At 44.6% G+C, this 27,335-nt stretch overlaps 2 protein-coding genes across 5 annotated transcripts in view; one reads left to right on the plus strand and one right to left on the minus strand.

Annotated features, from left to right (window-relative positions):
- SPSB1 (splA/ryanodine receptor domain and SOCS box containing 1) lies at positions 1 to 27,329 on the plus strand. 3 transcript variants are annotated; one of them, XM_085298990.1, is made up of 4 exons: positions 18,274 to 18,769; positions 19,435 to 19,732; positions 20,278 to 21,106; positions 25,765 to 27,329. In XM_085298990.1, exons 3-4 carry the CDS (start codon positions 20,413 to 20,415, stop codon positions 25,890 to 25,892), a joined length of 822 nt encoding a protein of 273 aa, XP_085155116.1. In that variant the 5' UTR covers positions 18,274 to 18,769; positions 19,435 to 19,732; positions 20,278 to 20,412; the 3' UTR covers positions 25,893 to 27,329. The 3 variants fall into 3 exon arrangements, with proteins under 3 accessions (XP_085155118.1, XP_085155116.1, XP_085155117.1); XM_085298992.1 differs by lacking the exons at positions 18,274 to 18,769; positions 19,435 to 19,732 and adding an exon at positions 1 to 128; XM_085298991.1 differs by lacking the exon at positions 19,435 to 19,732.
- Positions 1 to 27,335, minus strand: part of ENO1 (enolase 1) — a 273,184-nt gene that overhangs the window by 135,666 nt on the left and 110,183 nt on the right. The gene's annotated exons all lie outside the window — the stretch shown is intronic.

Below are 27,335 nucleotides of genomic sequence, written 5' to 3' on the forward strand. Positions count from 1 at the left end.
CATCACCCCTGTTGGATGTAGCTGCTGTTGATACTGAGATGAGGTGGATCCATCTGGAAGTGGATGTTTTGAGAGAAACTTATTGCACGTGGGGCCAAAGATGGACTACTACATACAAGAAAAATCTAGTGAGTCTGGATGTTTACACTGTCTAAAATGGCTCAGAGTAAAAACTTCTGTATGTGCTTTCAGATGCTATCTAGAAAGGGGAYAATTAATGCTGTTTGTTGTCAAAAAGCCTGTGCAAATATTGTTTCTTCAGCATTATATACACTCCGTGGTTCAGAGCACGACTATGTTCTGACCAGTTGCTCCAGTTGTGCATGGTGAGGCAACTGATGTGAACTGTATTACCTCATATTCCCCTTTTTTGCCATGGAGTGGTACTACCATTATGTAAGCTAGTAATGTTGGAACAGATCACACAAGTTTGGTTCATCACTCTAAATGATCTAGGTGCAGTTTAATATTGGCATACAGGAGGTGATGAGGAAACCACTTAAAATATTGCTTGATGTACAGAGCTTGATCTAGTGAAGTTGTTGCATAGGAATGCCCTTCTGAGTGTAGCCCAGAAGGGAGGGTGTCAAGGGRACGGGGACAAACTCTTTTCAGTTGTCCCGTGTGACAGGACAAGAGGCAATGGGCAGAAACTGAAGSWCAGGAAGTTCTGCYTGAACATGAGGGGGAATTTCTTCCCTGTGAGAGTGATGGAGCACTGGCACAGGTTGCCYGGAGAGGTTGTGGAGTCTCCTTCTCTGGAGATCTTCAAGGCCTGCCTGGATGCAACCCCGTCTAACATGCTCTAGGTGACCCTGCTGAGCAGGGAGGTTGGACTAGATGATCTCCAGAGGTCCCTGCCAACCGTACTGATTCTATGATTCTATGAAAACAAAAGGGCAAAGTCTGCTCCCAGCCTCCGGAAGCAGCCACTCTGGATACTAACCACTAGCAATGGAACTGAATGCTTTTGTAGGTGTACATCTTAGTCATGGTTTGGGGTGAAAAGTATTATAGTCTTGTATTACCACAACTCAGTTACTCCAGAACAATTTTACTGGAAATATCTGGCCACCCTACAATACAGATGTCCTCTGAAGACAATGCATGTATTTGTGCAGCTGTAGTTTGTGTAATGTGCTTTAGCTCATTTCACTTTGGCTCTGCTGTCCTTTCTCAGATTGGATTTGTCTAGCTGCATTTTTACAGGGATAAAACTCAAGGCAGCCAGACTAGAAGGGCCTTCTAAAGTTCTTCTGTACTTCCTTAAATACCTTTGAACRCCTGTTTTACCTGGGGTTTTGCAGGCTATTCTAATCCTCCTCTTGACTCAAAGTCGAGCCTTTTGCAGTGCAGAGTGATGAAARAACCTACCTGAAGCTTTTGGTTGTCCTATCTCTGAAACAGTCTRGGCAATTTCTTAGGAACCTTTCAGGTAGTGCTGAAAGCAAAATACTACGTAATTYTGAGACTGTGTGCCCAGCTGTAACTTTCATTGAGTTGTGTACCGTCTTTTCCTAATTATGGTATGTCCCAGGTCAATTACATTTAAATATAGAGTCCAACCATGTCATTAAACTTAGCTAATGAAAAGGCAGAAGTCTTGTGAGGCATCATCCCAGAATGCTCTGGGCGTTAGGGAGCTGCTGTGTATGTTCCAGTAAAGCTGGCAGCGTGAGCTGTCTCTTGTGTAATCTGTCTGCCAGGAATATCCTCTTAATTCAGCACTTCATTGTAAGCTGCTGTGCGATGGCTTGTTGCTTACATATAATCCTGGATGTAGAGGGGTTACCTTGCTAAGCATGCTGATGGTATGGTTTGCTAAATATTGACAAATGGCTCAGCACTTGTTGTGTATCTGGCTTTCTTGAGCTGTTGCTCACATAACCGCTGTTTAAGAGTTACATAGCTTTTGGCAGCTGTTTCAGAAATAGGAGGTGAACATYGTGTTTCTAGAGACTGGCAATAAGTTGGCTCAGGCTGAGTGCATAATGTTGGTTTTCCTTTGCTTGATAGTTTCAAACAGCTTAAAGATTATAAATTGCTTTCCATGTTAGCTGTCAAGCTAATCAGTGGAAGACRGGAATCCATTCTTCCAATAYAAAAATYCTGAGTTGAAGTAAAAATGTATGTGCATGGTGAGTCAATCTACTCAGGTAGCAAATGTATGCACATAGTATTTCCATTCAGGCAAGTCCTGTTTGGTGGTCATGCTTCATAGCTAGGACAGATATACAAGAATAAGCAGCTCACTTGAACACTAGCTATCTGGTCCCCTCTAGATGCTTGCCCCCAAGCTTTGCTAGATGAAGCTTTTTGCTACTAAAAAGGGGAGGAGGGGGAAGGGACAGGAAACGAACTTTCTCTTCCACCCAAAACCTCATATGGCAGATTAAGGTGGCCCAGACTAAAACTAGAGTGTCTGAGTCTGCATAATGAAAACGCCTGGAGGGACTATCCTCAGAAATACTGAGGAGAAGACAAGCCAGATGCTTATATATCTCTCTCCCTGTTTGGATCATAGGAGTTGCACTGCAGAGCACAAGTGCTTGGTTTGTTTTCAGTGGAAGCTCATTGTACACCACAGCATGGTGCTCTTGATAATGTTTTGCTTCCTGTAAAGGAGCTGCCATTCCTTGGCCTGCTGTAGGAAGTGGGTAATAAATCTAGTTAAAGCTTATGAAGATGCAGAATAGAGATGACCTYCTCTGGATGCACTCTTATGACAAATTTCATTGCCTCTGTGTTACTCTTACAGAACTGGACTTGAGCACAGTGTCTAAAAGTCTGTATTATATAACAAATGCATGATGATCCTGACTTGACTCTCTGCAAAGAACAGATCGTTCTAGGCAGACAAGAAATGCCAGTGCTTTTTTCCTCTCTGGCTGGGTTGCAAGCCATCTATGCCAAAACATTTTGGAGGCTTTCTGCCATGGTGTGACTCTGCTTCCTTTTTACTGAGGGAGATTCCTAGGGAACTGCTTTCCCTCTGGAGGCTTGAAAGGCAAGAGGGGACCAAAAGCTGCAAGGGGGGATATCTGAACTTGAGCAAGCCAAAGTGCTTGATTACAGGGAGATAGCAAGTTTGGATCTGTCTGGACTCATCTCCTTGACTGGCTGTTGCAGTGGTTGGAGAGGAATAATTCCATCTTCTGGCTATGTTGTTGGACTTGGGAAGGGTTTTTCCACAGCTTTTATTATGTTTTAAGAGTTGTTGTTCCCAGATCAAACTTGAATAGAAAACATAAGGCTTCTGCCAGCTTTCTGTCACAGACACCTTTTATCTTACATTCATCTCTTCTAAGCAGATGCTGCTTTCATTTCTTCTGCTTTTTTTTTATTACAAGACTAAAATTAACAGCCCTTTGATGCAAGAGGAGAAATTGTATTTCAAAGCAAAGTACCTAATTAACTTCAATAATAAACTGCTGTTTTGAAGGTAATTCTGCATTCATTCTTTGAAATAAATCTGCAAGCTTGGAAGATCTTGACCCCTGTTTGTTCTGAATTAATATGCAGCACCTCCTTGCTTGGGCACATGAATGACTGTTCTGTCTGGGTGGCAGGCACAGTTGAAGCTGGGCTCCTCAAGATGAGCTGTGGGTAGGGAAGAGGAGGCAGAAGTTGACATGATGCAAAGTGTTCCTGCAACTTGTTTCTCTCCCAGCTGATTATAGACTACAGCGCATGGCTCGTGCTATCATGAGTGTCAACCACGTAACTCAAGGTGGAGCACAGCAGGGGAAGGAGCCAAGAAGAACACAAGCCATCAGACACTTCATTGTGGTAGTGATGCAATTCAGAGCCTCCAGCCAGACAGTGTTCTCCTTCCCTGTCCGCCCTCCCCTCCCTGGCCTTCCTGCCTTCAAAGACTCGCACTGAGCATGAAGTCTGTATGAACACCCAGCCTCTGGCTTTCATCTTTTCCACTTAAAAAGATGTGCTCTGTTCCTGTAAGGTGGAGCCCTTCCTAAAGGGTGATGTGGCTAAGCTGCATGCCCTGAGAGGATTGTTTCCAGGGGCGATGCTGAAGTATGCCTGCCCTCACACGGAAGGCCACTGGTGCCTAAGTCTGAGCCACAGCACCACTCATGTAGCGAGTGATTTTTGGAGAGTGAAGGGGAATTCCTAGACGTGCGCCACTGCCAGTCTGGCCAGAGGTCAGGACACAGGAGGAGAAAGGTGTTGCTGCCATCGTTGTTACAAGACCACACGAATGTGTTATCTAATGCAGTGCAGGTACATCTGTTGCAGAGGTTATGGGTTTGAGATGTGACTCGAGAGGAGGGGCTGGGGGAAATCCTTTCTTGYGAAAGCAAAGGGACGGATGCCAGACGCTTTTGGAGGTGAATTGCAAAAGGTATTATTTGAAAATAACAATGTTGCTTCAACTCTGCCTGGTCCTACTGAAACTGTCCATCACTGAAGGAGGCCTGGAAGCCTTTTTGCATATAGGTRGGTGCTGGAGGAACTGAAGAGTATGATTTCAAGTTGAACAGTCTAAGCTTGATTAAAGAACCTGTGATAATTGTGTGGTGAACTCTTGCTGTAGATGTGCAGGAGTGACTTCTGAAAACATCCCTCTGCCAAGTGAGCACAGCAGTTTTCTAAACAGTCTATAGGAAAAAAATCACTTCCTCAGTGACTCAACTGTCTCCTCTTGTGAGGCTTTTGTCTTCAGTAGTGACAGTCTCAGTCTCCACAGACCTCAGGACAGGAAAGACTTGAATTTATAGCTTAAGTAAGCTTTGAAGGACCCATCAGGCCTATATGCATCAGGAGGTAACGTCATTTTTGTTTGTCAACGCTTAAGGTCAGGGTGAAGAGATCTTGGCAAACACTGTAGATTTTCCTTTTTTTTTTCCATGTAGCAAGGTAAGACAAAGACCTGTGAGTTTTCTTTTTAATTTCTGCTTAAATTGCTTTAAGTAACATAGTCTTCAGTTAAAAAGGCACTAACAGCAAGTACAAGAGATTGAACTGCGTTCACTWCTTTGAGCTTTATTTGACCTGAGGGATAACACTAAGATCAACTTGATACTGGCTGGTAGGAAACTAGAAGGATTTGATCAGGGAGTAGTACGCGTAACCCTAAATATACGGAAAAGCTTTCTTACTATGAGAACAGTGAAGCTTTGGGACAAATTGTCCAGAAGTTGAACAGTCTCTATCCTTGAAGATTTTTCAAGAGCAAACTGGATAACATCCTGAGTAACCTGGTCTGACCCTGCTGTGAGGAGGAGATTGAACTAGAGACCTGAGGTCYCTTCCAGCCTAAATTATTCTGTCGTTTTATGAAATAAATTTGTGTGTAGGCATCTTCCTGTTCCATTATCAGATTAGAGGTAACTTCTGGAAGTGGGTAYACTGTTAGACAAGAGACAGACAACCTCCTGCATAGCTGGACGGTAGTCTGGGATTTTTGAGTGCTTATTTCACAGGAGGAAGTTTGTCTAAGAACCTCTCATAACAAATTTCTGTCCTATAAATATAACCTGAAACACTGAGCAGATGAACTACTTAAGTCAAAGCATCATGTGACATCGCTACATCAAAACTTCTACTACTTGGATAAAAATTTGTATTAAAAGGAGATTYGTCCAGTCTCTTTTAAAGGTGAGCTGAAAAAGAGCTTTGTTCCCGATCCTGCCATGTTACTGAACACTTAGTGGCAAGTCTTTTTGCTTTGACAGTGACATCCTTCCCTTCAGAGCAGGCTGACCTTGAAAGGATGCCAGTGTTTCTAGGCTCTCAAAGCAGCCACACAAGCTTGCTTTATCTTTTCCCTCTGAGCCCATCCTTCTATAATATCAGGAGGTGTTTTGTAGTTACCGTGCAAGGGTTTATTTCTTCATAGCAAGTAGCAGTGTTTGGCACAATCCTGTCTTTAACTCCTCTGAAAACTTAATGCAGTGCTGTGGGCTGGGCAATACAGGACCTTTCACCAGCTGTTTGTTCACCCTGGGATGCTGAAAGAATTTGGTAAGATGCATTAAATTGAGGGATCCTTTCTCTGGGAGCAGCAGAAAGTTTTTTTTTGCTGTTCGCTGTGATAAGTTTTAGGCAATGAATGTCCAGCTTCCCTCTGTTTTCCAAATTCAAAGGTACTGAATTGAGTCCTTTAAAAGGTATTTGGGGAGGTCAGAATGAATTTCCCTATGTCTCATGTTTTCATTGTCATGGTTTCTGTTTTATCGGATTTGATAGATGGCAAAGACTTCTAAAATCCTCAGTCAGGAAACCCATTAGCTCCTTAGTCTTGGTTATTTCTTCCCTGAAAGTTAGTGGCATGCATGTGTAGGCTGRAATGGGAGTTTGTCCACATCCTATCTTCCTGAATTTAGTGGGAATGCAGTAGCATTCACTCCAGTGACTGAGTGCAGGCTGGAAAAGGGAGGATGGAGGTGATGAAGGTGGGTGGGATAGAGTAGGACTGAATGCAAGGAGGAGAATGCCAGCTGAACTGGTGAGGGAGCTAGGTAAAGGAACTGTAAAACTGGAGAAGGAAAAGGTAGCTTTTGCTTCCCTTACTTTTAGGGTCAAAGCAGCTTTCTGTGAATAGAAACTGAATACTGTTCTGCTGGGTATCAAGTGTGCTTGGCCTTGGAGTTTGATAACCTTCAGTGGTAGGCAGTCTGAGGCTGCCTCTGTGGTGCTGTCATTTGTCTTTACCTCTCCCTAATTTCTCCTTGTGATGCCACAGTATGAGAAATTCACAATGCGTATTAGCTTTTCTACTCAYGTTAGAGCATTTTCTTCTATCTGTATAGTAGGCTAATAGCACTTCACCCCCCTCTCAAATGGAGGAAGCTCAAATCTGAGGAAGTGGCAGACTAAAGCTCCCCAGGCTGTGTGACAATGAAGTGGGAATGGAACAAACTTAGTGCCTGCTCAGAAGGCCCTGATCTTGCTGTAGCTGCATGTGCTGCTCTCGCCTCTTGCACAGAAGATCTTCCTCTCCAATAGGCTGTGGTGCAGCAGGAATCCAACACCCTCCTTAGGGAACTGAGAGACACTGTTGTTGTAGACTGAGAATTAGTCTCTAATGTATGGCCCAGGTTTCAGCTGTGCTGTTTCCAACGTCCTGATAAGCACTACCAGACATTTGCACAACTTCCCCTCTGACATGGATGTATTTGATGTAGATGCATGTACTGAAGCTTCAGACACAATAAACCTATTTGAGGGCAACAGGCTGAGTAATCTAGTGCTTGGCAGCTGCTCTGTTGTGGGGATTTTTACTTTTCTATTAGCAACGCTTGTGACATCTTGAGAAGAAAAGAGGAAGGAGGAGGCTGTAGCTGTGGAACAATAATAAAATAGCTCAAACTGGAAATGGCTTTTCCAAGGGAAAGGAATCYTGCTGGATTCTGCATGGATTCTGATGGAGTAAACTTTATTGTTTCTAGGAGCAGGGACTGAAGTTCTCATAGCCTGCTATGTATCTTACATTTTTAAGCTGTCTATYTGAGAAAATGCTGCTTTTCAGGACTGGAACCCATGTGACTCGCCTACCACAAGGGCTCAGGTCCTGTTCTTTCACAGGTATTAAGTACTTGTGCAACTTCCTTCAACTCTCGACTGGCTCTTTATGGAGGTGTTGTGCAATGCCTTGTTCTGCCCACTGAAAGCAGCAAGGCAGCTATCTTGGCAGAAAGACTTCTTTATCAGCACTTCCAGTAGTTGGGAGAGACCATGGCTTTACTCTTAAGCCTATAACTGACAAGCCCAGGCAACCTAGGAACTGTATTGCTTCCCCCATACCTTCAAACACAGTGTGTGAGATGGGCCTTTTAATAATCTTCTGGGCAAAGGATAGCTACAAGGGAAGCTGACCTCCCCTGAACTAGGAGATGATAGCAGACRATGCAACTGTGTACAGCAGTACTAATATAGGTATTAGAAAGCATCTTTGCTTTAACCATGCTCTCACCTGGAGAAGAGGCAGTTGGGAAGTTTTGGTAAGGTGACCGAGAACTCTGTCAAGGATTCGTTCTCCTAACATAGCTGCTGCTAGCATTAAGCCAATGGTTCCTTGTTTCAAAGGGAAAAAGGTGCATATTGGTACTGAAACCTTTGTCCTGATGGCTTGTTCTGTTCACTAATCTCAAAGTCTTGCCAGAAAAGAGCTTTTGATACAGAAATGGAAACTCTGGATAGAGGTAGGAACAGTTAAGTTTCATTTTATCTGCTTACTGCTCCCTTCTCCATCTATTGGTTATCAGACTAAGGTTACAAATGCAGGTGATTCTCAGATAGAAGGACCTGAAGGCAGGACAGAGGGCTGTGTAGASTCTAAGTGGGGAAATTGCAAAAAGCAAGGAGCATTTTTGCATGTGCAGGGTGGCTTATTAGGGTTTATGTGGATTTCTTTAATGCAAATAGCTGTGAATGTAAACATCTGCTATTTAAAACATATGGTTGCTTAGAAGTGGAGGAAATGCCTTTCTAAATGCAGCCTGTCTTGAGATGTTACAGCTCCAGTGCTTGGGGAAAGGAGAGAAAAACATGAGGGAAACACAGCAAATTAGCCAGACTTTGYAGGGCATTCAAGCACCTATGCTGAACTACCACCACTCTGTTAAATCACTTCTTGAGGGTATTGCCAGCCAAAATAACTGCTGCTTGCTTCTGTCTGTTTAGTGAGCTGGCTCTCTAAACACTGCTCAGGCCATCCTTTACTTATCCTCCATAATAGCTTTTGCTCTTTAAATTCTAAGGCACAGAAGAAGATGGGCTGTCTAAATAATTGTCAATAGAGGGGCACAGAGCAGCTGCTAAAGAACAGGAAAGTTTTAAGATGAGCCCTGTTAAACACAGCGTGCCTGGTAGTTTAGTCCCCCAAACTAGTCTTTCAGATACAGCTTGTTTATGGAACTGGAGACTTCTTGCAATATGTCAAGCAGAGAGTTCAGCCTTACTGAGATACGAGGATTCTTCTGGAAGTAGTGGTTGTTTACATGCAAAGTCTCAATAGCATAAGGAAAAAGACATCTGAAAGCCTGTAGGCAGGTACAAGGGTATAAGAAAGGTGATCTTCTGGATAGGGTTTAAAGAAAGGGTCATGTGTAACCTTTCTTCCTGCTGCCTGTGATTTATTTCCCGTAGCACTTTACTCTGCAAGCAGATCTCTGAGCCATCTCCTAAGAGCATGCAAAAAAAGAATTGTAAAAGCTAGTGACTGTTGCTGTTTATCTCTACATTAGCCTAGCAGTTCTCCTTGGAATAAACTCTCCCAAGACTGACACTGGTGGGTTCTTAAAGTAAAGACTGTGCTGAAGCAACCTGGGAGAATTTTTGCATGTAGTTCTGCCAATCTACCTTAATTTCAGTAAAAGGAAACTCCATCCCCAGAGAAAAAAATGGGTTTTTGACCAGGCATAATGAGAATAAAATCACTTTTCTGGGCCTAGCCTGAAAGTGGTGCCACGAGCTAAAAACAGCTTTGCTAAATGTTACTAATGACATAAGACCCTGGTGTGCAAGAAGCCTGTCTCTTCTGACCTGGAAGACATTTGATCTAGCACTTCTGCCTTCTCTAAATGGGTATCCRCGTGCTTCAGTGTGCAGAGAACCTGCTGTGCCAGTTCTCTAGCTATAACATGCTCCACTACAGCCTCAAACAAGCTGCTCAAACTAGTGAATCAGCTGTAAACAGCTTGCGCTGCAGGATGGCTATGCTGATAACTGTGTGCAAAGCAATTGGAGCAGGAATAGGGCTATATATAAGAGCTTAATTATTGTACTGACCCATTATTTTTCCTCCAGGCTCTCCCTCTGCAGTGGCTGCATTGCTTTGTGCCCTTGCTGCTTTGTCTCCCCATGCTTTCCTCAGGAAAGGGGGAAGCTGTGTGGATCTTCCTGCTCATATAACACTATGTACAGGTGCTGTCTCAGCTCAGACATAACTGCCAAACCACAGTTTTTTGCTATTTCCTCCAAAAGAGTCTATCTGGAGTGTGGAGCTATAGCTCAGCTTGCCACATCTGAACATCGTCAGCAGCRTGTCCCCATGATAGCCTGCCCGTAACCTCTGCATTAAAAACCTGGAACGTCTGCAAACCATCTGTATGCGTTCTAGCTTGAGAGCCACAGGCAGATGGCTGAACTGCTAGCTACGCTGACTGTCCTCAGTGTGTGGCAGGCTGGCTTGTGGCACCAAGCATGATTCAGATGCTGAAACCTGAGCTCATCAAATCAGCTCTCTGGGTTTGTGTTGCCTGTAAATAGTTGCTAGAAACCRTAGTTTGAAGCTGCTTTTGGAAAATAGCACTTCACCAGTTGGCTACAAACAAGTATTCTGGACCAGCAGGATGTTAGAGTAGAGCAAAGGGGAGAGGTGTAAGAAAGGTCACTGCTGCAGCTGCAGATGGGGGACATGGGAAGGGACTCTGGTTAAATTTCTCAGCACTTGGCTAAGATGCAGCATTGTCAGTTCAGTGTGGGTTGGTAAATTCTCAGGACTCCATCCTGCTTTATGAAGGAAGAGCTTTCGTAGCTGGTTTTCTGGCACGTTCACTCTGCTACTACTCGCTGTGCATGCTTGGTCAGGAGGCCTGAGAGAAGCCACAGTCAACTTAGTTACTCTTATGCTATATAATGCTGCTTACCCTGCAGTGTAGGCACTTACATGCCCTCATGGTAGTGTCCTGCAATCTTAAGGAAGTAGGTTGGGAGTTAAGTTCTGCTCTGTTGTATAAGCAGTGTGCTGTGAGATCAGAACAAATTGACTCCTTTTACCATCTATATATTACACTATCAATAAATGAACTACTTCTGGACAGAGTCTCATTATCCTGATTTAAGCAGTGTTTGCTCTGTAAAGGGCCCAGGCTATGAATAAGAGCAGAGGGGATATGGACACAACATGAGAGTAGGAGCAAAGGAGAAACTATATGTTGCTGACAATGCAGTAGACCTAAAGCCAGCAGCAGAACTTAAGTTTAACTTATGTTGCCTCATACTGCTGCTGCAATACTGAAAAGAAAGCATCCTTCAAGTAACTTCAGAAAAGATACAAAGGAATAGCTCTAGAATGCTGTTCAGAGTAGACTAACCATAGGAAGTTGGTCTAACAGTGTGGTCGTGCCAAGAACATAACGGCCTGCAGTGGCTGAGCGAGCCTCAGAGCTAATCCTAGCCTCTTCGTGCTTGGAGATAACCAGCACTCAGGTTGTTCTCTGCTTCTTCAGGGGGAGGCAGGGGAACAGAGGTCCTGATGAGATACTTCACTACTATTTATCCTCTATGGAAGGGAAGATGACGAACATCTTAGTTATGAAGCAGGCATGGCAGTGAAACGTGCACTGCAGAGTGTGCTCGGACATGTGGGATGGATCAGGTCACGGACTGTGCCAGGGAACAGAGCCATTATGTCAGTATGGCATGCTGCTGCTGTACCTGCAAGTACGTGTTAGTCATRAGTGGGAGAGGCTGTGAAAGACTACAGAGCTTGTTGTGATTCTGAAGGCATATTAGGCAAGAGTCTGTAGCTTTAAGTACAGGGTTTGAGTAGAAAGGAGAACTTAAATGGACAAAACTGTTGTTAAAGTTGTTAAGACTTGATGCACACAAAGATGGAGCAGGCAAATGGCTGGAATCTGCCTCTGAGAAGCTCTTTTAAAGAGCCTTGATGAAACACTGTGCCTGTACGTGGTCCTTAACTTGCACCTGGCATTATGTGGTAGGAGCTCTATGTCCTAGGAGCTACCTTAAACAGAGCTGCGAAGGGTCTAACGACCTTTCTGAAGCATCCACTAAACTCCTTCTGTGAGAAAGAACAGCTCAAGTTCAGTTCTTTTTGTTTAAAGAAGTATCTTAAGCTTCTCTGTGACCCAAATTGCCATTTGTAACTAGCCTTTAACAGCAGAGAACATATCTGGCAGGAACTGGGGAACTCCTGTCTGGCTTCCTTCCTTCAGTACAAATGCTTTGCAAAGTGAGCGTCTCCTGTGTTGCTCTGTAGCCTTTTCTGCTAGGTTACACAGCATTGCAGTTATCAGGAACTGCCTAGRTAGGTGAACAGTGGAAACTTGCTTAAGTTAGTTGCTTGTGGGTGGCTGCTTAGCAGAGGATAACGGGTGGTTCTTGCAGKTCCAGGTGTTAGCTTATTTAGATGTGCTGCTCAGGATAATTTCAGTGCTTTACTGGAGGACCAGCCATTCTGAGTGTAAGAGTACACACTGACCTTATGCTACATCACAACACTGGAGAAGGAGGAGGAAAAAAAAAGGGGGGGGGGGGGAAGACCCTTAAACTTTTCCGCAGAAACTATCCGAATCCTCCCAAGGAGGGGAACACTGGATTGCTGTATTGGTACAGGCAGGTCCTTTATGGCCACAGGTCCTAGCAGTGTTGTACAATGACGTGCTGTTGGCTTCCTTGGACGGGGGTCTCTTCTGGTATGTCTCGGGGTGGGCATTCCTATGCTAGCTCCCTAATGCAGAAGAGAGCAGAGCTCTTGGTGTCTGAGRCAGCGAACCTGCAGCTCGGTGGATGAATGAGGCTTTGCATGGTGGCTTGTTAGCCACAGTAGTACAGTTAAGATAACCACTGCCAAATGTTAAGGGTCTAATTTTTCCCCATCCAAGGCATATCTTGAACAGAGTTATTTCAGTAGCCTTTTATTCTGGTGGAGGATTTTCTTTTTTGATGTGTTTGCAGGACATGTGCCATCTTTCTTAATGCTTCTTTCATGCCCTTCCCCTCTCATGATCCGGCAGTGACTTTCTGCAGTTTCACTTTTTGCAAAGGCCTTGCAGCCCTGTCACCAACAGCTAAACCGGCTGAGCCGAACTGCTGCTGCTCTTGGGTAGGTGGGGCTGGGGAAGTTGCCCCTGTGGCAACCTTATCTTTTTTTTAAAGAGCAAAATAAGTAAGAGGCTGCCAGTGCTGCGAAAACCAGTGCTGTGCAATGAGAGTTGCTTGCCCAGCCCTGATCTAGCAAAATTGCAACACTCCGAAACTACCTCTAACCATGTTGTCAGTGCAGTTGTTCCTGTTGTCTGGTCTGTAGCTGCTCAGTAGTCTGTGCTAACACAGCTCTGGAAGATTTCTTCAGTTGCATAGGTGAGCTTTACTTTTTTCCCACAAAGTTTTATTAAATCTTTAGTTGTAGGACAGAAGCCTGAATGCCAGTGGAGTGGTTGCTTCAGGACTGGTTGAGGTGTCCTAGATTTCCTGTGATCAGCTTGTGCAGTAGGTAGAAGCACACAGCAGAAATGAGGGAATTAATTTTTTTATATTAAGAATTAATGCTAAGGAAAACATGTAGTGCTGGTCATTTGGGGCATATGGTCAAGGGATTTGRTCTTAATCAACACCACCAAGAAACGCTTAGATGTTGAAGTAACTTCTAGTCCCCTGTTAAAGGGGGATAGTTCTGTGTGAAGCGTCTTTGTGGGCAGTTTGTGCACAACTAGCATGTAAAAATCTTGTGAGGGGGTGGAAAGGTGACCTCAGGTGAGCTGCTGCCAGCAGGTTAGTCAGCAAATCAGCACTAATGCAGCTCCTGACAGTTGAGTTTCTTCACTGGCTTATGTGATGAATGTGCAGTGCAAGAAAATAGGCCAAGTTTACTTAATGTTTTTCTACTAAAATAATGCCGAGTGGAAACTTGGGCAAATCTGCAGAATTTTTTCCGCCTCCTCTACAGGAGCTGTATTCCTGCTTTCCAAAGCAGGAAGCAAGTAAATGACCGTGTGCAGAACATTTTCTCTCCTTCTCAGGAGGTATTTTCTAGGCTGGAGATCTTCAGGGTAGGGCTCTGATTCATTGTCTGTAGAGCACCCAGAGTTTGGTAGGTGCTCTAAAGGTCTAGCCTCTTCCCTGTAGAAGTATTCTTCGTAAATATTATGGGAAGAAAAGGAGCCAGAGTAAACTTACTAGAACAAATAGACTTAAAGTAAAATTGAATCAGGAATCAAGGAATTCTAGGATTTTCTTGTGTTTGGGGCCATCGTGCATTGATGTTCCAGATAAGATGTCCTATAGGCGTTGAGCTGCAGTGCAAGGGAAAGACCTATGAGAAGATGTGGAGTTTTTCAAACTTAAAAGTTAACAAAACTTTTCCTAACTGTCTAGATGTGCTTCTGCTCTCTCCTTCTGGCAAAGTTTGTAACTGAAGAATGGTTTGCYGTACCTCACCTCATGAAAACAGATGTTTTGAGTGGCTGAGCGAGTGACTCACAGGTGCTTAAATAACTGCTGCATGTTCCTGTAAAACCTTTTTACTTCCCCTCGCTTTGGAGAGGCTGTTCCTAGAACGCCGAATGCCGCAGCTGGATAGTTGCCCTATGGGTTCTGGGACTTTGCACCATCCCGTCTAAACTGAGCCTTCGGCAGCTTTTTGGCAGCACAGGATTTGGGGTTTTTGCTTTGGGGCRGGAGGGGTAGGGTTAATGGAACCAGCAGAGATGCAAAGTCCCTCCAAGCAGCTAGTGCCAGGACTTTGCCTTGTGGGGAGATGTTGGTCTGGGACTTTAAGGACTGCTGTTTCTGTGGAAGTGTCAACAGAAGTAGTTCCCAAATGGAGCTGAAAATCTACACTGCAGCCTTTTAAAATTCCTGTGTCACTTTAAGATGTAGCTACCTGAAATAACCTCCCACAGTGTGATAAGGCTGATACAGGAGAAGCCTTTGGCTTCACACAGAACAAGGAGGGCACCTCGGGTGAGTTCTTTGGCTTAAGTTCACTGTACTGATAGTTTGGATTGCATTTTTAGTGTGTGTTCAGATGAGCTGAATGAGTTTGAATGCTGATGTGTGCAGGAATGAGGTGAACAGGCTTGGAGCAAAAGAGCAGCCTTGTCCTGTACGTGGATGATTTTCTATAAATTCAGCTATGAGGAGTCTCTAAGGCGTATTGTTTAGATTAATGTTGACAAGCTTTGTGCAAGGTGTTGCCCCCAGGTATGGGGGACCCTAATGAAATAACTGAAATCAAGTTCTAACTGTTTTTCATTCATATTGAGACACAAAATATCCTGGYGTGGGTAGTCCAGACTGCCATCTGTGTGGCATCAGCCTAGCTGGGTTCTTGGTTGTGTCCTAGCAGTCCCTGACTACAGAAGGGGTACAGGTGGCCCTGAGCACTCAGTATGGCTCTGCTCTCTGTCACYCAGCACTTTGACACGACTAAAACTACGGGCAAAGCTATTAAAGCTCTTAAGGAAGAGACTGTAGGTCTGGAGTGGAATGAGAGGAGGAACTGTAGTTTGGAGAGGAGAAAAGCAAYCAACCTTTGGAAAATGTGGGACAAGAACTAGAGGACTTAAATCAGGRTGGCTACCTCAGTTTCAGGAGTTCTGTGGTAGGCACTTAAGCTTGCCTGGTTCATGTCAATGCTTAAATAGAAGAGGGGTTGGACACCTCAACTCTGCTCTGACTTCCGTATACATTCCTTTCTWTGCAAAGCTTTGTAAAAGCTGTGTTCTCCCCATTCAGCAGCAGGGACTTTGACACCTTCCATTGAAATGTCTTTGTTATCTCCTGCCTTGATCTATTTCTAGCAGGCAGGCAGTTTTGAAACCTGGCTTGTCTTTCTAGCATGGCAAATTGCCTGCTTGCTCTGAACAGCTGAACTGAAGGGGGGAAATCTAATTCTCACTGAAAAAGCAGTAAGCATTTTGCTCTAAGACAGACTATCCTAATTTTGTTCCAAAGTTCTTAAGTCTGGAACGTTAACAATAAAACTGCAAATAGCATGGGAGCAAAACAGAGCATAATGGAGATGGCCTTATGTTTAAAAAGGAGAGCAGCATTCCAGCAAGCCTGAACTGTTGATAAATGCACTTAAACCTCTAACCATTCAAAAGCTTTGAGTAGCTGATTCCCTAGTGTATTTCTTTTTATGGCTGTCTGCATCTCATATCAAACTTCCCAGAGCATTAATCCTTTAACTTTAGAGCTAAGCCTCTCTGCATCTGTCCTGCTGAAGGAAAGCACTTGTATAGTCCTGTGCATGAAGAAGCTTTTCCAAATCTGGGGKCATTAACTGTGCCCCCAGACTGTTTGGCAAGGTGCCACTCTGCACTTCTAGACCAGGCTAGTGCCAAGAACACGGGAGCCTGCTCTGAGCAGGAATCRCTGCCTTGCCCTAATAAGGAGCCAAGCTGCACTTTAGTCTTGGTAGATAGTGCACAGTACCTAACCTGCTCTCTGTCGAATCAGCTCCTTTGCTCCATTCTTCTTGCCTTCCCCCTCTCTTTCACTTATCTTCACTGTAACGCTTCATCTAGAGTTAATAGTCTGCCTGGGAAAAGTCGTTAATTGAGGCATGGGATGAGTAATCTTTGTCTTCAGGAAAGGTTCTTTCCTTTTCAGAGGAGGCAGACAGCATCCTGACAAATGTGCTTTAGAAGCACCTCTTGTTTTTTGCTGATTTGATTCTTTGGTGCAACAGCCTTGAGAAATACGATGAAGCTTATGTTGACAGGAGGCAAAGTCATAATGAAAAAGGAATGTTTTTTCTAACTAGAGTACAGAACTGCGCACTCTTCTCAAGCATTCTGTGCTTCAAAACAATCTGCACCAATACTCCTGCAGTCTGGCAGCCTGCTTTGTTTTGGTTATTGCTTCCTATGCAGTGTTCTCACATGTACTGTACTGCTCTCAGGAAATCTCTGCCTCTCCTCTTTCTGCCAATGTTTTGTTCCTTTATCCTAATTGATGTTCCAACAGCTGAACTTGCTTATAGACTTCCAAGTGCACTGTAGCCAGTGCCTTGTTGACAGCCTCTGTCCATGTGCCACTGGCCTTGGGGATGCCAGGCAGTTCATCTGGTGCTCTCTGCAGAAGGATGTGTGATTCAGATGTTCTGATGTCAGTAGCCCGATGGTCTTTCTCCCAGCCTCAGCTGGGAGACTTGCACTGAAACCAAGTTGGTATCAGCCTTAAGGTGTCAAAACTGAGCGCCTGAGCAGACACAAGCACAAAGGCTTAAAGACGAGATAGTGGGAAGGATGGTGAGGAACTGCTGTTAAACCTGTGAATAGTTGCATGTAGTGTACGTGCAGAGTTGAAAAAGGCGATCAAGCAACTTCCTATTTGGGTTTATAAAACTTGTTGCTATGCTGTGATAGTGTCTGTAGGAGACAACTTCAACAGTGTATGYGAACCTGTGCACCAGCAGCTCAGTTCATGTCAGTGTCAGCTTGCTTTTTCTTCTGGCTCTTTGATTTGAGATGCTGCTGTTACTTAGTCTCTCAGAGAGCAAGGGAAACTGTCCTGAGAGTGCRAATGTGTCATGGAAATGCTTGGGCMCAAGCACCTGTACTAGGTGTTTTCTGCCCKCTGAGCTGTGGGGCAGAACAGCTAAATAACCCCCACTTATGCTGTGGGTGGTGATGTTCTCCCTTAATGTCCAGTTGCAGTGTTGGAAGGCAAAACAGACCCCTGCAATTTTCATGCTTAGAAGTTTACAGMAGTATTAGTATCATCTCTGGAGTGAACTGGAAAGAAGAACCCTAGGGGATGAATGAGGACATCCTGAAGAGGTGCTGGTGTCTGGTGACTGTGTTGTCACCAGAAAAACATTTGTTTTGCAATTACTTGCTCATTCTGAGCTCTCAGCTGGCTGCATTATTGAGGACTTATTTTGATGTTGTGGATGGCCCTTATTGGAGGGTCCTGCAGGGTTTCTCCRTTATTTCATCTTATCAACTGTTAATGTGATTGGACCTGACCTAAGTGTGAGTCATTTAATGAACCACTTTCTGTCCCTCAATGCCATTTATCTGATATCACTGAATAGCTATACTGCTGCTATTTGAAATAGCTATATTGCAGCTTAGTGATGTGCCTTTTAAAAGAACCTCAAGGATTATTTTCCTCCTCACACTTGACAAAAAAGCAGGGAAAGAAAGGAAAAAAGTAGTTTTGTGAGGGGGTTTCTTTTAATAATTACTTGATTTGAGCTCCCTGTTTCAACAGGGTCCCCAGACTACTAGTCAAAAGCTGCAAGGAAGCTGGTGAGTTGATCCCTAACCCAGAACATACATGATCTTTCCCTCTCACCTCCTAGCTGAAGCTTTGCTGCTTATGTCCGGTAACCTTATTTTTAAACCAGATCTGATTCATGCTCTATTTTCCATGCCAGATGAGGTCCTGGTTGTGAGTAAGTGTTGTGACTGTAGCTGGCAGGAGCCCTGAGTGATTGCCTCACTCCAGGAAATGTTAAAATAACACTTTTTTTCTTAGAAAGCTAGTTCCCTCCCCTCCCACTTTTAATTCTCCTAATAGCTGCCCCCAGTTTGGCGGCTGTCGCACAGAGGGTTGTTTGTGTTGCTGAGTGAGAGCAGAGCTGTTTGGGTGGATGCTGTCCTGGGGGGAAAGGTACGCAAAGTGAGCCAGTCTCTTTAGGCAAACTGGCTTAAACTTTTTTTAAAAGATTTCTCTGAGATTTGGAAGGAAAACTGCTAAACTGAGAAGAACCTTGCTCCTYCCCCTCAGCTCTGCATCTCAAGCTGGGATTTTTTTCCTCTCTCAGAGAAGAGGAGCTGCCCCAACTGATGCCGCTCACTCGAGGTGAGCTGTGCAGGAGGCTTTTTAACTGCTCTCTAAACTAGTGAGTAATGGGACCAGCACTGCTGAGGGCTGCTGCAAAGAAGGCCCCTTAAGACTGGGCACAGTCGATTTTTGTCTACTGCTTTGAATTTGCAGTCAAGTCTCTGAAGTACTTTGCAAAGCTGGAGTGGGGTTGAAGGGAATTATTTCCACAGACCTGTATCAGTGACTGCTAGCTGCTTTGCCACCTGATCCATGGAAGGTTTGTAACTCTCCAGATGGAGAAATATTCCTTTTGTTTTCTGGCTCCTACTTTGTTTGATCACTCCTATTGGGTGATTGTTTTGAATGCTTTTTTTGAGCTGTTTAAATGTTGAGGGAGGAAAAAACTATTTTATGAATGGATGACAACACCAGGCAATCCCTCTGTGTGTATTTGCAATATGTAATGTTTACTSTAGGGGATGCTTGCATTCTAGAGGCTCTTATTTGCAGCTATTTTAGGGGGGCAGGTTCAGCTCAGTTGGTTAGAGCGTGGTGCCGCTAATGCCAAGGTCGTGGGTTCAGTCCCCATATGGGCTACGCTGAGGGTCGGACTAGATCTCCAGAGGTCCCTTCCAACCTTACCGTTCCATGAGTCTATCAGACAAAAAAGCAAGCCTGGAATTTGGCCATCTTCATCTAGTCTCTGCACGAGAGATCTCTGAGCACTGCAAAGGAAGCACTTGCTGGAGCACCAGCTAGGAGAATATCAGGTGGTGAACTTGTGTGTTACTGTTTGGTTGAATAAGCTGTTTTGGCCTCTGGGAAAATGTTGGTACTAGGCTTTTGTAGTGCCTGTTCTAGCTGTCAGCCTGTGATCCTCCTCTTGAGCTGGAACACAAATATTTCCCTCCTGAAATGAAGCCTGTTTTCCATTCCCTATAGGGAAAGCTGCTCTTACAACTGTATTGCATCCTTCAAAAGGATAATTTAAACATCGCTACAGCAGAAGAAAATTGATTGAAGTTGTTCCAGGATTTCTTTTCTTTAAGTGTTATATACCTTGTGTGTTTTCACTCCTTTGTGRGTAGCTGTAGAGATGGCTCTGGTATATCCAGCTGGAAAGGGCTCCAATATGGGTGGAAGGAGCTGGAAGAGTGCACACCAACAGGCAGCCAGGGGCTTCACTGGGATGTCTTGCTCAGCCTGRCCTTGTGGAGGTGAACTAGAGCTGGGAGACCAGGCAACATTATAAAAGACACTGTTTTCAGTGTTCCTATGTACCAAAGACTGTCAGGAAGAATGCAAGGCTTTAGCATTACTGTGTATCAGGCTCCAAATCTTCTAAGCAGAGAACTTAAGGGAAGGGTTTCCTCCAGCCTGGACAACACATGGTGACTAAGGGTAGCTGGAGGCYGCCTGATTAAAGATGCACTCTCCTAAGGCTTACTGATGCCGTAACAAGGAGCAGTGCATTCACTGCAAAGGGAAGACAAGCTCTGATGGCTCTGAGTCCACACCCTCCTTAAGCAAAGGAGCAGAAATTCAAGTGCTCYTCTGAAGAGGACATCAGAAATGTAGCATGTCGGTCAAATAGATGGTATTTTAAGTACTATAGTACTCTCTCTTCTGTGTGGGGTATACTACATAGGTGGCATGCATTACCCCTCTTCATGGACAGGAGGGGTGAGTTGGCAGGCTAAACAGTAAGTGTGGTGTAAATGTTGCTTAGGAGGCTGTTCGTGCTAATGTTTAACTCTCTCTCTTGTTTTTCTTTCTGTCACTTAGGCAATACTGACCAGTGCACATCTTGACAAGGTCTCCTAGCAACCTTTTCTGCAGAGCTGAATGACAGCAGGAGCAGCAGGGCAAATTGATGAGCTTGCCTGGGGAGCCTTTAAATAGGCAAAACCCAAACACACAATGGGTCAGAAGGTCACAGGTGGGATAAAGACTGTGGATATGAGGGACCCTGTATACAGGCCACTGAAACAGGAGCTCCAGGGACTTGACTACAGCAAACCCACACGTTTGGACTTACTGCTGGACATGCCTCCGGTATCGTATGAAGTCCAGCTATTGCATTCATGGAACAACGATGACCGCTCGCTGAATGTCTTCGTGAAAGAGGATGACAAACTCATATTTCACCGGCATCCGGTGGCTCAGAGCACAGACGCCATCAGAGGCAAAGTGGGATACACACGAGGATTGCATGTGTGGCAGATCACATGGGCAATGAGACAGCGAGGCACCCATGCCGTGGTAGGGGTGGCAACAGCAGATGCCCCTCTGCATTCTGTAGGTTACACCACACTTGTAGGAAATAATCATGAATCTTGGGGGTGGGATCTTGGGCGCAACCGACTGTACCACGATGGGAAGAACCAGCCAAGTAAAACCTACCCTGCCTTCCTAGAACCAGATGAGACTTTCATTGTGCCAGACTCCTTCCTGGTCGTTCTGGACATGGACGATGGAACACTGAGCTTCATTGTAGATGGGCAATACATGGGTGTTGCGTTTCGGGGACTTAAAGGGAAAAAGCTATATCCAGTGGTAAGCGCAGTGTGGGGACACTGTGAAATACGGATGCGCTACTTGAATGGACTTGACCGTGAGTATAACTCCCTATATATGTGTGTGTGTATGTGTATATATATATATATATATATATATATGTATGTATGTATATATATATATATGTATTTTTTTCTTTTTCAAACAGCACAGATCTGTGGGCTACTTACGTGCAGGCTTACCACCCCCCGTGGAGGGCTTTTAGAGGGTGAGGTTTTCCTGTCAGACTTGTGGTGGTTTGCTGCATCTCTGAATCCTTAATGGGCAATTCAAAAGGAGCCTGTCTGTCTGGGAACACATGTGCTGTTACCATGGCACTGCAGGGAGCAAGCAGAGCATGGGAAGATAGTATGACCGGGGAAGGTGTTATTGGCTGTTTGCTGGCTCTCTGTCTGGAGACCTGACAAGCTTTTGTTTCTGTATTGCTACGAAACTCTCAGCAGGGGTATCCCTTGGACAGTTGCATTGTTTGCAGTGTAATCCCAGTGCCTCTCTACAGGGAGCAGTCTCTGAAGCACAGTCGCCTTCCTTAGATGCCTCAGGAAGGAACTTCTAAAATCCTCTGCAGGCAGGAATGGGAAGATCTCTGTCCCTGTCTGATCAAATGGGAAAGTAGCTCACTCTTGCTTCTTTCAGGGCCGGAGATGCTGCGTGGTGGTGGTGTTGTGTTTTTTTTTCTTCTTTCTTTTTTTTTTTTTTAAAAAAAAAAAAAAAAAAAAAAATTGGGGTTGAATATTGTAGCCAGCACAGTTTGTGCCAGGTCTTCTAAGAGGGATGTCAGTTCCTTGCTAAGCCTAGTAATAGGTTTGGCTCTCCAAATGCATAGAGAAGTGTTATCTCTCATAGCAGAGATTCCCATTGGGCCAGATTGACTCAGTTGTATGGGTGGGTGGAAGAGGAGGTGAAGGAAGTGGCTTAAAACTGGGATTTATGTTACTGAAATAAATTTGGCAAGGTTGATATGAGAAGGGTAGTGTATTTCCCCTGCACTCTAGAGCAGTGTCTGCCCAAAGGATTCCTTTATTTGTGAGCGGAATGGTTTTATTCTAATGCTGGGCCAGCAATGGCAAACTCCTGGCACTGGTGACATGAGGTATGAAAAAGCTGGCACTAGACACCAAAATTCAGCTGTGACAAACTTTTCTTTTTAAAAACTCTCATAGAATAACCCCAGAAGCCTTATTAAGGGGTAAAGAGGTAAATCCACAAACCAAAGGAAAATGAAGGGAAGAAAGGGGGAAAAAAAAAAATCTCATGCTGCTTAAACACCTTTGTTAAACTCCTAGTTCCCCTTAACTAGGAGTTATAGGCATACTCTTCTGATGACACTTCAGAAGGAAGTTACTTTAAGTTAGATAAGTCCTGTTTGGTTTTACTGAAGTAAGAGTAAACATCCCCTTGTAATAGGGCATTTGCAGGGCATTGGTAAAGCTTGGACCAAGCTGGATCCAAGTGGAAGTCCACGCTGTTTGATCTTTTGTAGTTTGACCTCTCAGACATGAAGAATAATATACGAGCTATTTTGCTGTTTTTGTTTGAAAATACTCAAACTGAAGAGCCAAGAAACTCAGTATCTAAACTGGTTTAAAAACCAGGGTGATGGGACACAAGTCTTAGATATGCTCTGCCGTGGAGTATCTAATGGCTGTAAATTCTATATGAAGCAACTGACTTAAGTCCTTATGTTTATCTACTGAGAWGTTCTATCATGACTGCTGTTTCCATCATGAACCACAGCATAACCGATCTCTTCCAAGGAAGATTTGGCTCTAGAGGGATTTTTGAGTTTAGTACTGTCTCAAGTAGGTGTGGTGTTCAGTTGGTTTTTGCTACTATTTTCTGTTTGCAGGACCAGAGTGATTAGGTGAAAAGGTCCTTCCAGTGTCTAYAGTGGTTAAGCACTTAAGTGGATATTAAGTTAAGACACCATGTCTTAGTGCTCAGCATAGGTGTCTGCCTCCCACGAATTACTCTTTTTTTTTTTTTCCTGCAGCCAGCCCTGTTCCTGTCAGTTTTTAGCAGATGAGCTCAGAGCAGGAATAGCAGAACAACCCTGGAGAATAGGAGTCTTGAATTGAGAGCCCTTGGCAAAACGCTTTTGCATACCAGCAGGAAGAAGCCCTGTTCATTCTACCACGCAGTAGTTTAAGGAATGACAGGAGCTGCAGTAACCAGGCTTTGCAGGCATCAAAGCCAAAATCTGCAGCTCCCCTCAGAGCCAGCAAGTCTGTGGATTTGTCAGTACAGAACTGCACTTAGCAAGGAAACAGCCACCTCCTGTATTGGACTTGGTTGTAATGTGTTCTCAGCATAGGAGCAAATCTTGGGCACGAGGCCAGGAATGACAGGATGCTATTTTGGCACAGAGGGAAAGAAGGTGTCTGGCTCTAAGCACTTCTGAGCGTTCAATAGCAGCACTGTGTCCAGTGATTGTGTAGTGCTGGTGAATGCAAGGAGGTCAGACACATGCTTTCTTTCTTGATCTATCTTTTGTCAGACTGGGTTATCAATGCAAACTAGATAAGGATGAAGTTCTTAAGCTCTTTAGGAAGAAGATCCTTTCTGTTTTAAGACCATTAAACTGGTATGTGTTTGTTATGCTAACGCCTGTAGGCCCTGAGGGTCAGGGCCTCTTGTCCTGGGTGTTGGCTAGGCAAGGACTGTGTGCTTCAGGAAAATATTCGTGTCCAAACAATCTCTCTGTGGAGCAGGAGGAGGTAGGACAGACCTAGAGTCTAGCRTATTTGTGCCCCAGCAGCTTGAGAATAAGCTACGCTGGAAAGTCCCAAAGGAGTGCTGCCAAAGAAAGGTTCCTCTGGCAGTACTGCAGCTAGAGCTGAGACGTGCGATGCTGCTGTACAGAGACCTGTCCGTGCAGAAGAGGCAGCGTGGATCTTGGAGTAGGTCGTTAGCAGGCAAGACCTGCAGTGCGTTGGGCTGGATGCAGCTACGTTCTGCATGAAGGCCCYGAGCAGCTGTGAGGCTGTTTTCACGTCATGACGCAGCAGATGTGACTAATGGGAGCGGCGCTGGGGATGCAGCAGTTGCTGAGTTTCATCCACCCAGCTATCACTGCTGAAGGGATGTGCAGAAAGAGGTGTAACATTTTGAATAATTAATAGTTGAACAACTGGGAGAACTGCTGGAAAGGCACTGTACTGCAGCTTCCTCTGCAGCAGCTAATAGTTTGTGATCCGTAACGGGAGGGGGGGGAACAGGGCATCAGTTTAGCTCTTCGGCTGCTAACTTGAGGGGACCAATTCGACAGTGTGATTCTGGACTTCACTACCAAGTCCCTCTGCAGTTAGCAGATTCTCCTTCTCACATTTTTTTTTTCAAAAATTGGATAAAAACTAGGTCTCTGCTTTTCACTGGAAATTTCTCTACATGAAGCAATCTGGATACTTTTATTTTCCAAAGTAGAATCAGGATGTGGCCTGATCAGAGGCTACAGAGAACACTTCTGTCTAGCTTTTCAGTGTTAACTGTACTATATGAACCTGGAAGGAACGGATTTTTATCCATCTTATTGATGGAATGAATACTGGTAAGAAATTCAGTAACACGATTTTTTTTTAGGAGAATTAAGCTTTTTACTGTCTCAGCTGTTTTAAACAGCTGTACAAAGTAAATTAATATGGCTTGGAGTAGTGGAAGTTAGAGCAGTTGGCATCTATCAAAGTTCCTGAAACGGCAGCTTCCTAGCCAAGCTTTTCCATTCCTGTGGATGTTTTTAGGTGTCTCTGGCCTGAGATGTTTCTAAAGGGAACTTTAATGGTGCATGGTGAGCACTCAGGCTTTTAGAAGTTTGTCCTTGATTTGAGATGCCTTTGCTTTAGCTGTGTCGTTGGTGAGCAGGACCCTTCAGCCTTGAGCAGCGTGCTGTGCGTGGGTGAGCTTGGGCAGCCTTAGTAACAGAAGCTGCAAGAAAATAATCCTCTTTCTGTGCAGTTCTGTGTTCACTCTAGCTTTGGCCTTAGAGTCCCCTTTATGTTGTGAATGACTCCTTAGCATCAAAGAGCCCAATATGCCATGCTTAAAAATTAGTGTTATCCTGTTTACTGTTTAAAGTACAAGATGCAGAAATGCCCAAAGCTTGTATTTTTCCGGGGGGGGGGGGGAGGAGGCTGTGTGTGTGATGCAGAGGGAAATCCTCTGATGGAAGCTGTCACACTATGTTCAAGTGTAGTGACATGAAGTTTAACAGATGGCTTTACTCATCTCATGGGAATCATGTAGTAGGAATGAAGGAGCTGACAGCTGTTACAGTACTAGAGAARAAACACAAATTATGGTCCTTCCTGTGTACCTAGATCACACAGTGCTATCTAACTTTACTGTAGTCTTTTATTTTTAGTGGGCCTCTTAAAGTGTTTAGATACTGCCATGAGAGGCACAAGCTAGATATGTTCCCAAACTTGGATGGTACTGCAGAGAGAACTTCCTTAAGTAATTGTGTTACATTTTTCCTTCACACACATGTGGCTCTAAATACCTTCTACAGAAAGTCATTCTTGGGCTGTGTATTTGACATGCTAATGTTGCTGATTGAGTGAGTGCTGAATGGCTTGGGTCTTGCAAACAGGCCCAGCATTCACTTTTCTTGCTTATATTTTTCTGGGGATTTTTAGAGCTAGCAAGTGAATGTATAGCTCATGGGTTGGGATGCTAATGTTTTGGATGTTTTTCTTCCAGCTGAACCACTGCCTCTGATGGACTTGTGTCGGCGAGCTGTGAGGCTTGCTCTGGGCAAGGAAAGACTAAATGAGATCTCTACATTGCCACTGCCAGCTTCCCTCAAGAGTTACCTGCTCTACCAATGACCTTCATGTTCAAGGACAGAGCTGGAACCAAGACAAGCAATCTGGAGCTGACCCACTGGGCAACGGGTTTGCTACCCTCATGTCGTGGCTACTGTTGGAACTCCTTGGCCAAAGTACCCCTGTCTGTGCTAAAGCAAATTCTCAAGTAATCCTTGTTTCACAACTAAAATGAGTATTTTGTTCTTTGGAAGTTGCTTCTCAAGCACGCTTACAAAAGGAACCTTTACAGAACTTCTGTGCTTCCCTGCTTCTCCAGATAAAGGCTGTACTGGATCCTTTGGGCTGTAGAGCCTATAAGTGAATTATTCTTCTGTGCCAGCCAAAAAGGAGAGCATAGCTTAGGGGATGGGAAAGCAGTAGGAGTGGAGGTCTGTCTTAAGACCAGGTGCTAAGAACGGAAAGGCACAGGGTGGCCAGCAGAGTTGGGAAGAGCCTGGAATACCAAGAGGAATTATCAGTGGGATGTTAAAACCAAAAAATAAAGTAAAACCAACAAAAACCTGAAACACCAAAATTGAGAACCTTTCCACCAGGACACTTAACTTAGAGAAGGTGGTTGTGTAGCTGATGTCTGTCTGTCTGTCTTTGCTAGGACTTCTCACTGTGTTTTGAGGTTATTTAATAGACAGTGAATCTTGCTTTATTGTTTCTGCCACTATCACTTTCCCAGTTCTCCTGCTGTTTGTCCTGCCTTGTCTTACTGGGTGTGACTCTGAGCAGGCACCCCATATCTTCACCTGCCCTCTTCCTGCTAAACTGCTGGTTTTAGTCTGGAGTCAGGGGGTTCCTTGTCAGTGTGGGGACAGGGAAAGGACAAACTTCTCCTGCAATATAAGCCAGAGTGGTTGAGTTCTGAGACACGCTGCACCAGCTATAGGCCCTGCCTTCTTAAGTCTGCTTTCTGTATAGCCTGTCCTTGTTAGGGCTTTAGAAACACATACTGACGTGTTCCTCTAATGTCTCTGCCAGAGTTTTCTCTTCAATAAGCTGCTTAAAGTCCTCAGAGCCAGGCTTTGTCCTGTCATAGACCATCAGCCTAATCTCCTCGTAGCTATGCAGCAGGAATAGTTCTCCCTGTTCCTTGCTTGGAGGTGGGAAGATGTCCCAGACAAAGGAAGGTAGCAGTGCGACTGCAGAATTGCCATCAGCAAACTGGAAATCCAGAAGAGCTGGTGATTGCTGCAGAATAATGTAACTTGTGAGGTTTTAACAGAGCCCTGTGGGATGACCTTCAGGCACAGGAAGAAAGAAAGGGAGCCCCTCCAGGGCTGGGAGGGAGGAACTGCAATAAAAGACAGGACAAGCAATTCTGGCAAAATCAGCACATCCCAAATAAAGATTCTTGCCTCAACAGCCAAGTAAAGAGAGGCTCAGAGCTCTCTTGATGTCTCCACAGGCTACTATGCTGCCTTTCTGGGGTTATTTTGCACATTTCTTAGTCTT

This window comes from Rhea americana, unplaced genomic scaffold (assembly GCF_003343005.1).
Source record: "Rhea americana isolate MKP2758 unplaced genomic scaffold, rheAme1 scaffold_143, whole genome shotgun sequence".
NCBI lineage: Eukaryota > Metazoa > Chordata > Aves > Rheiformes > Rheidae > Rhea > Rhea americana.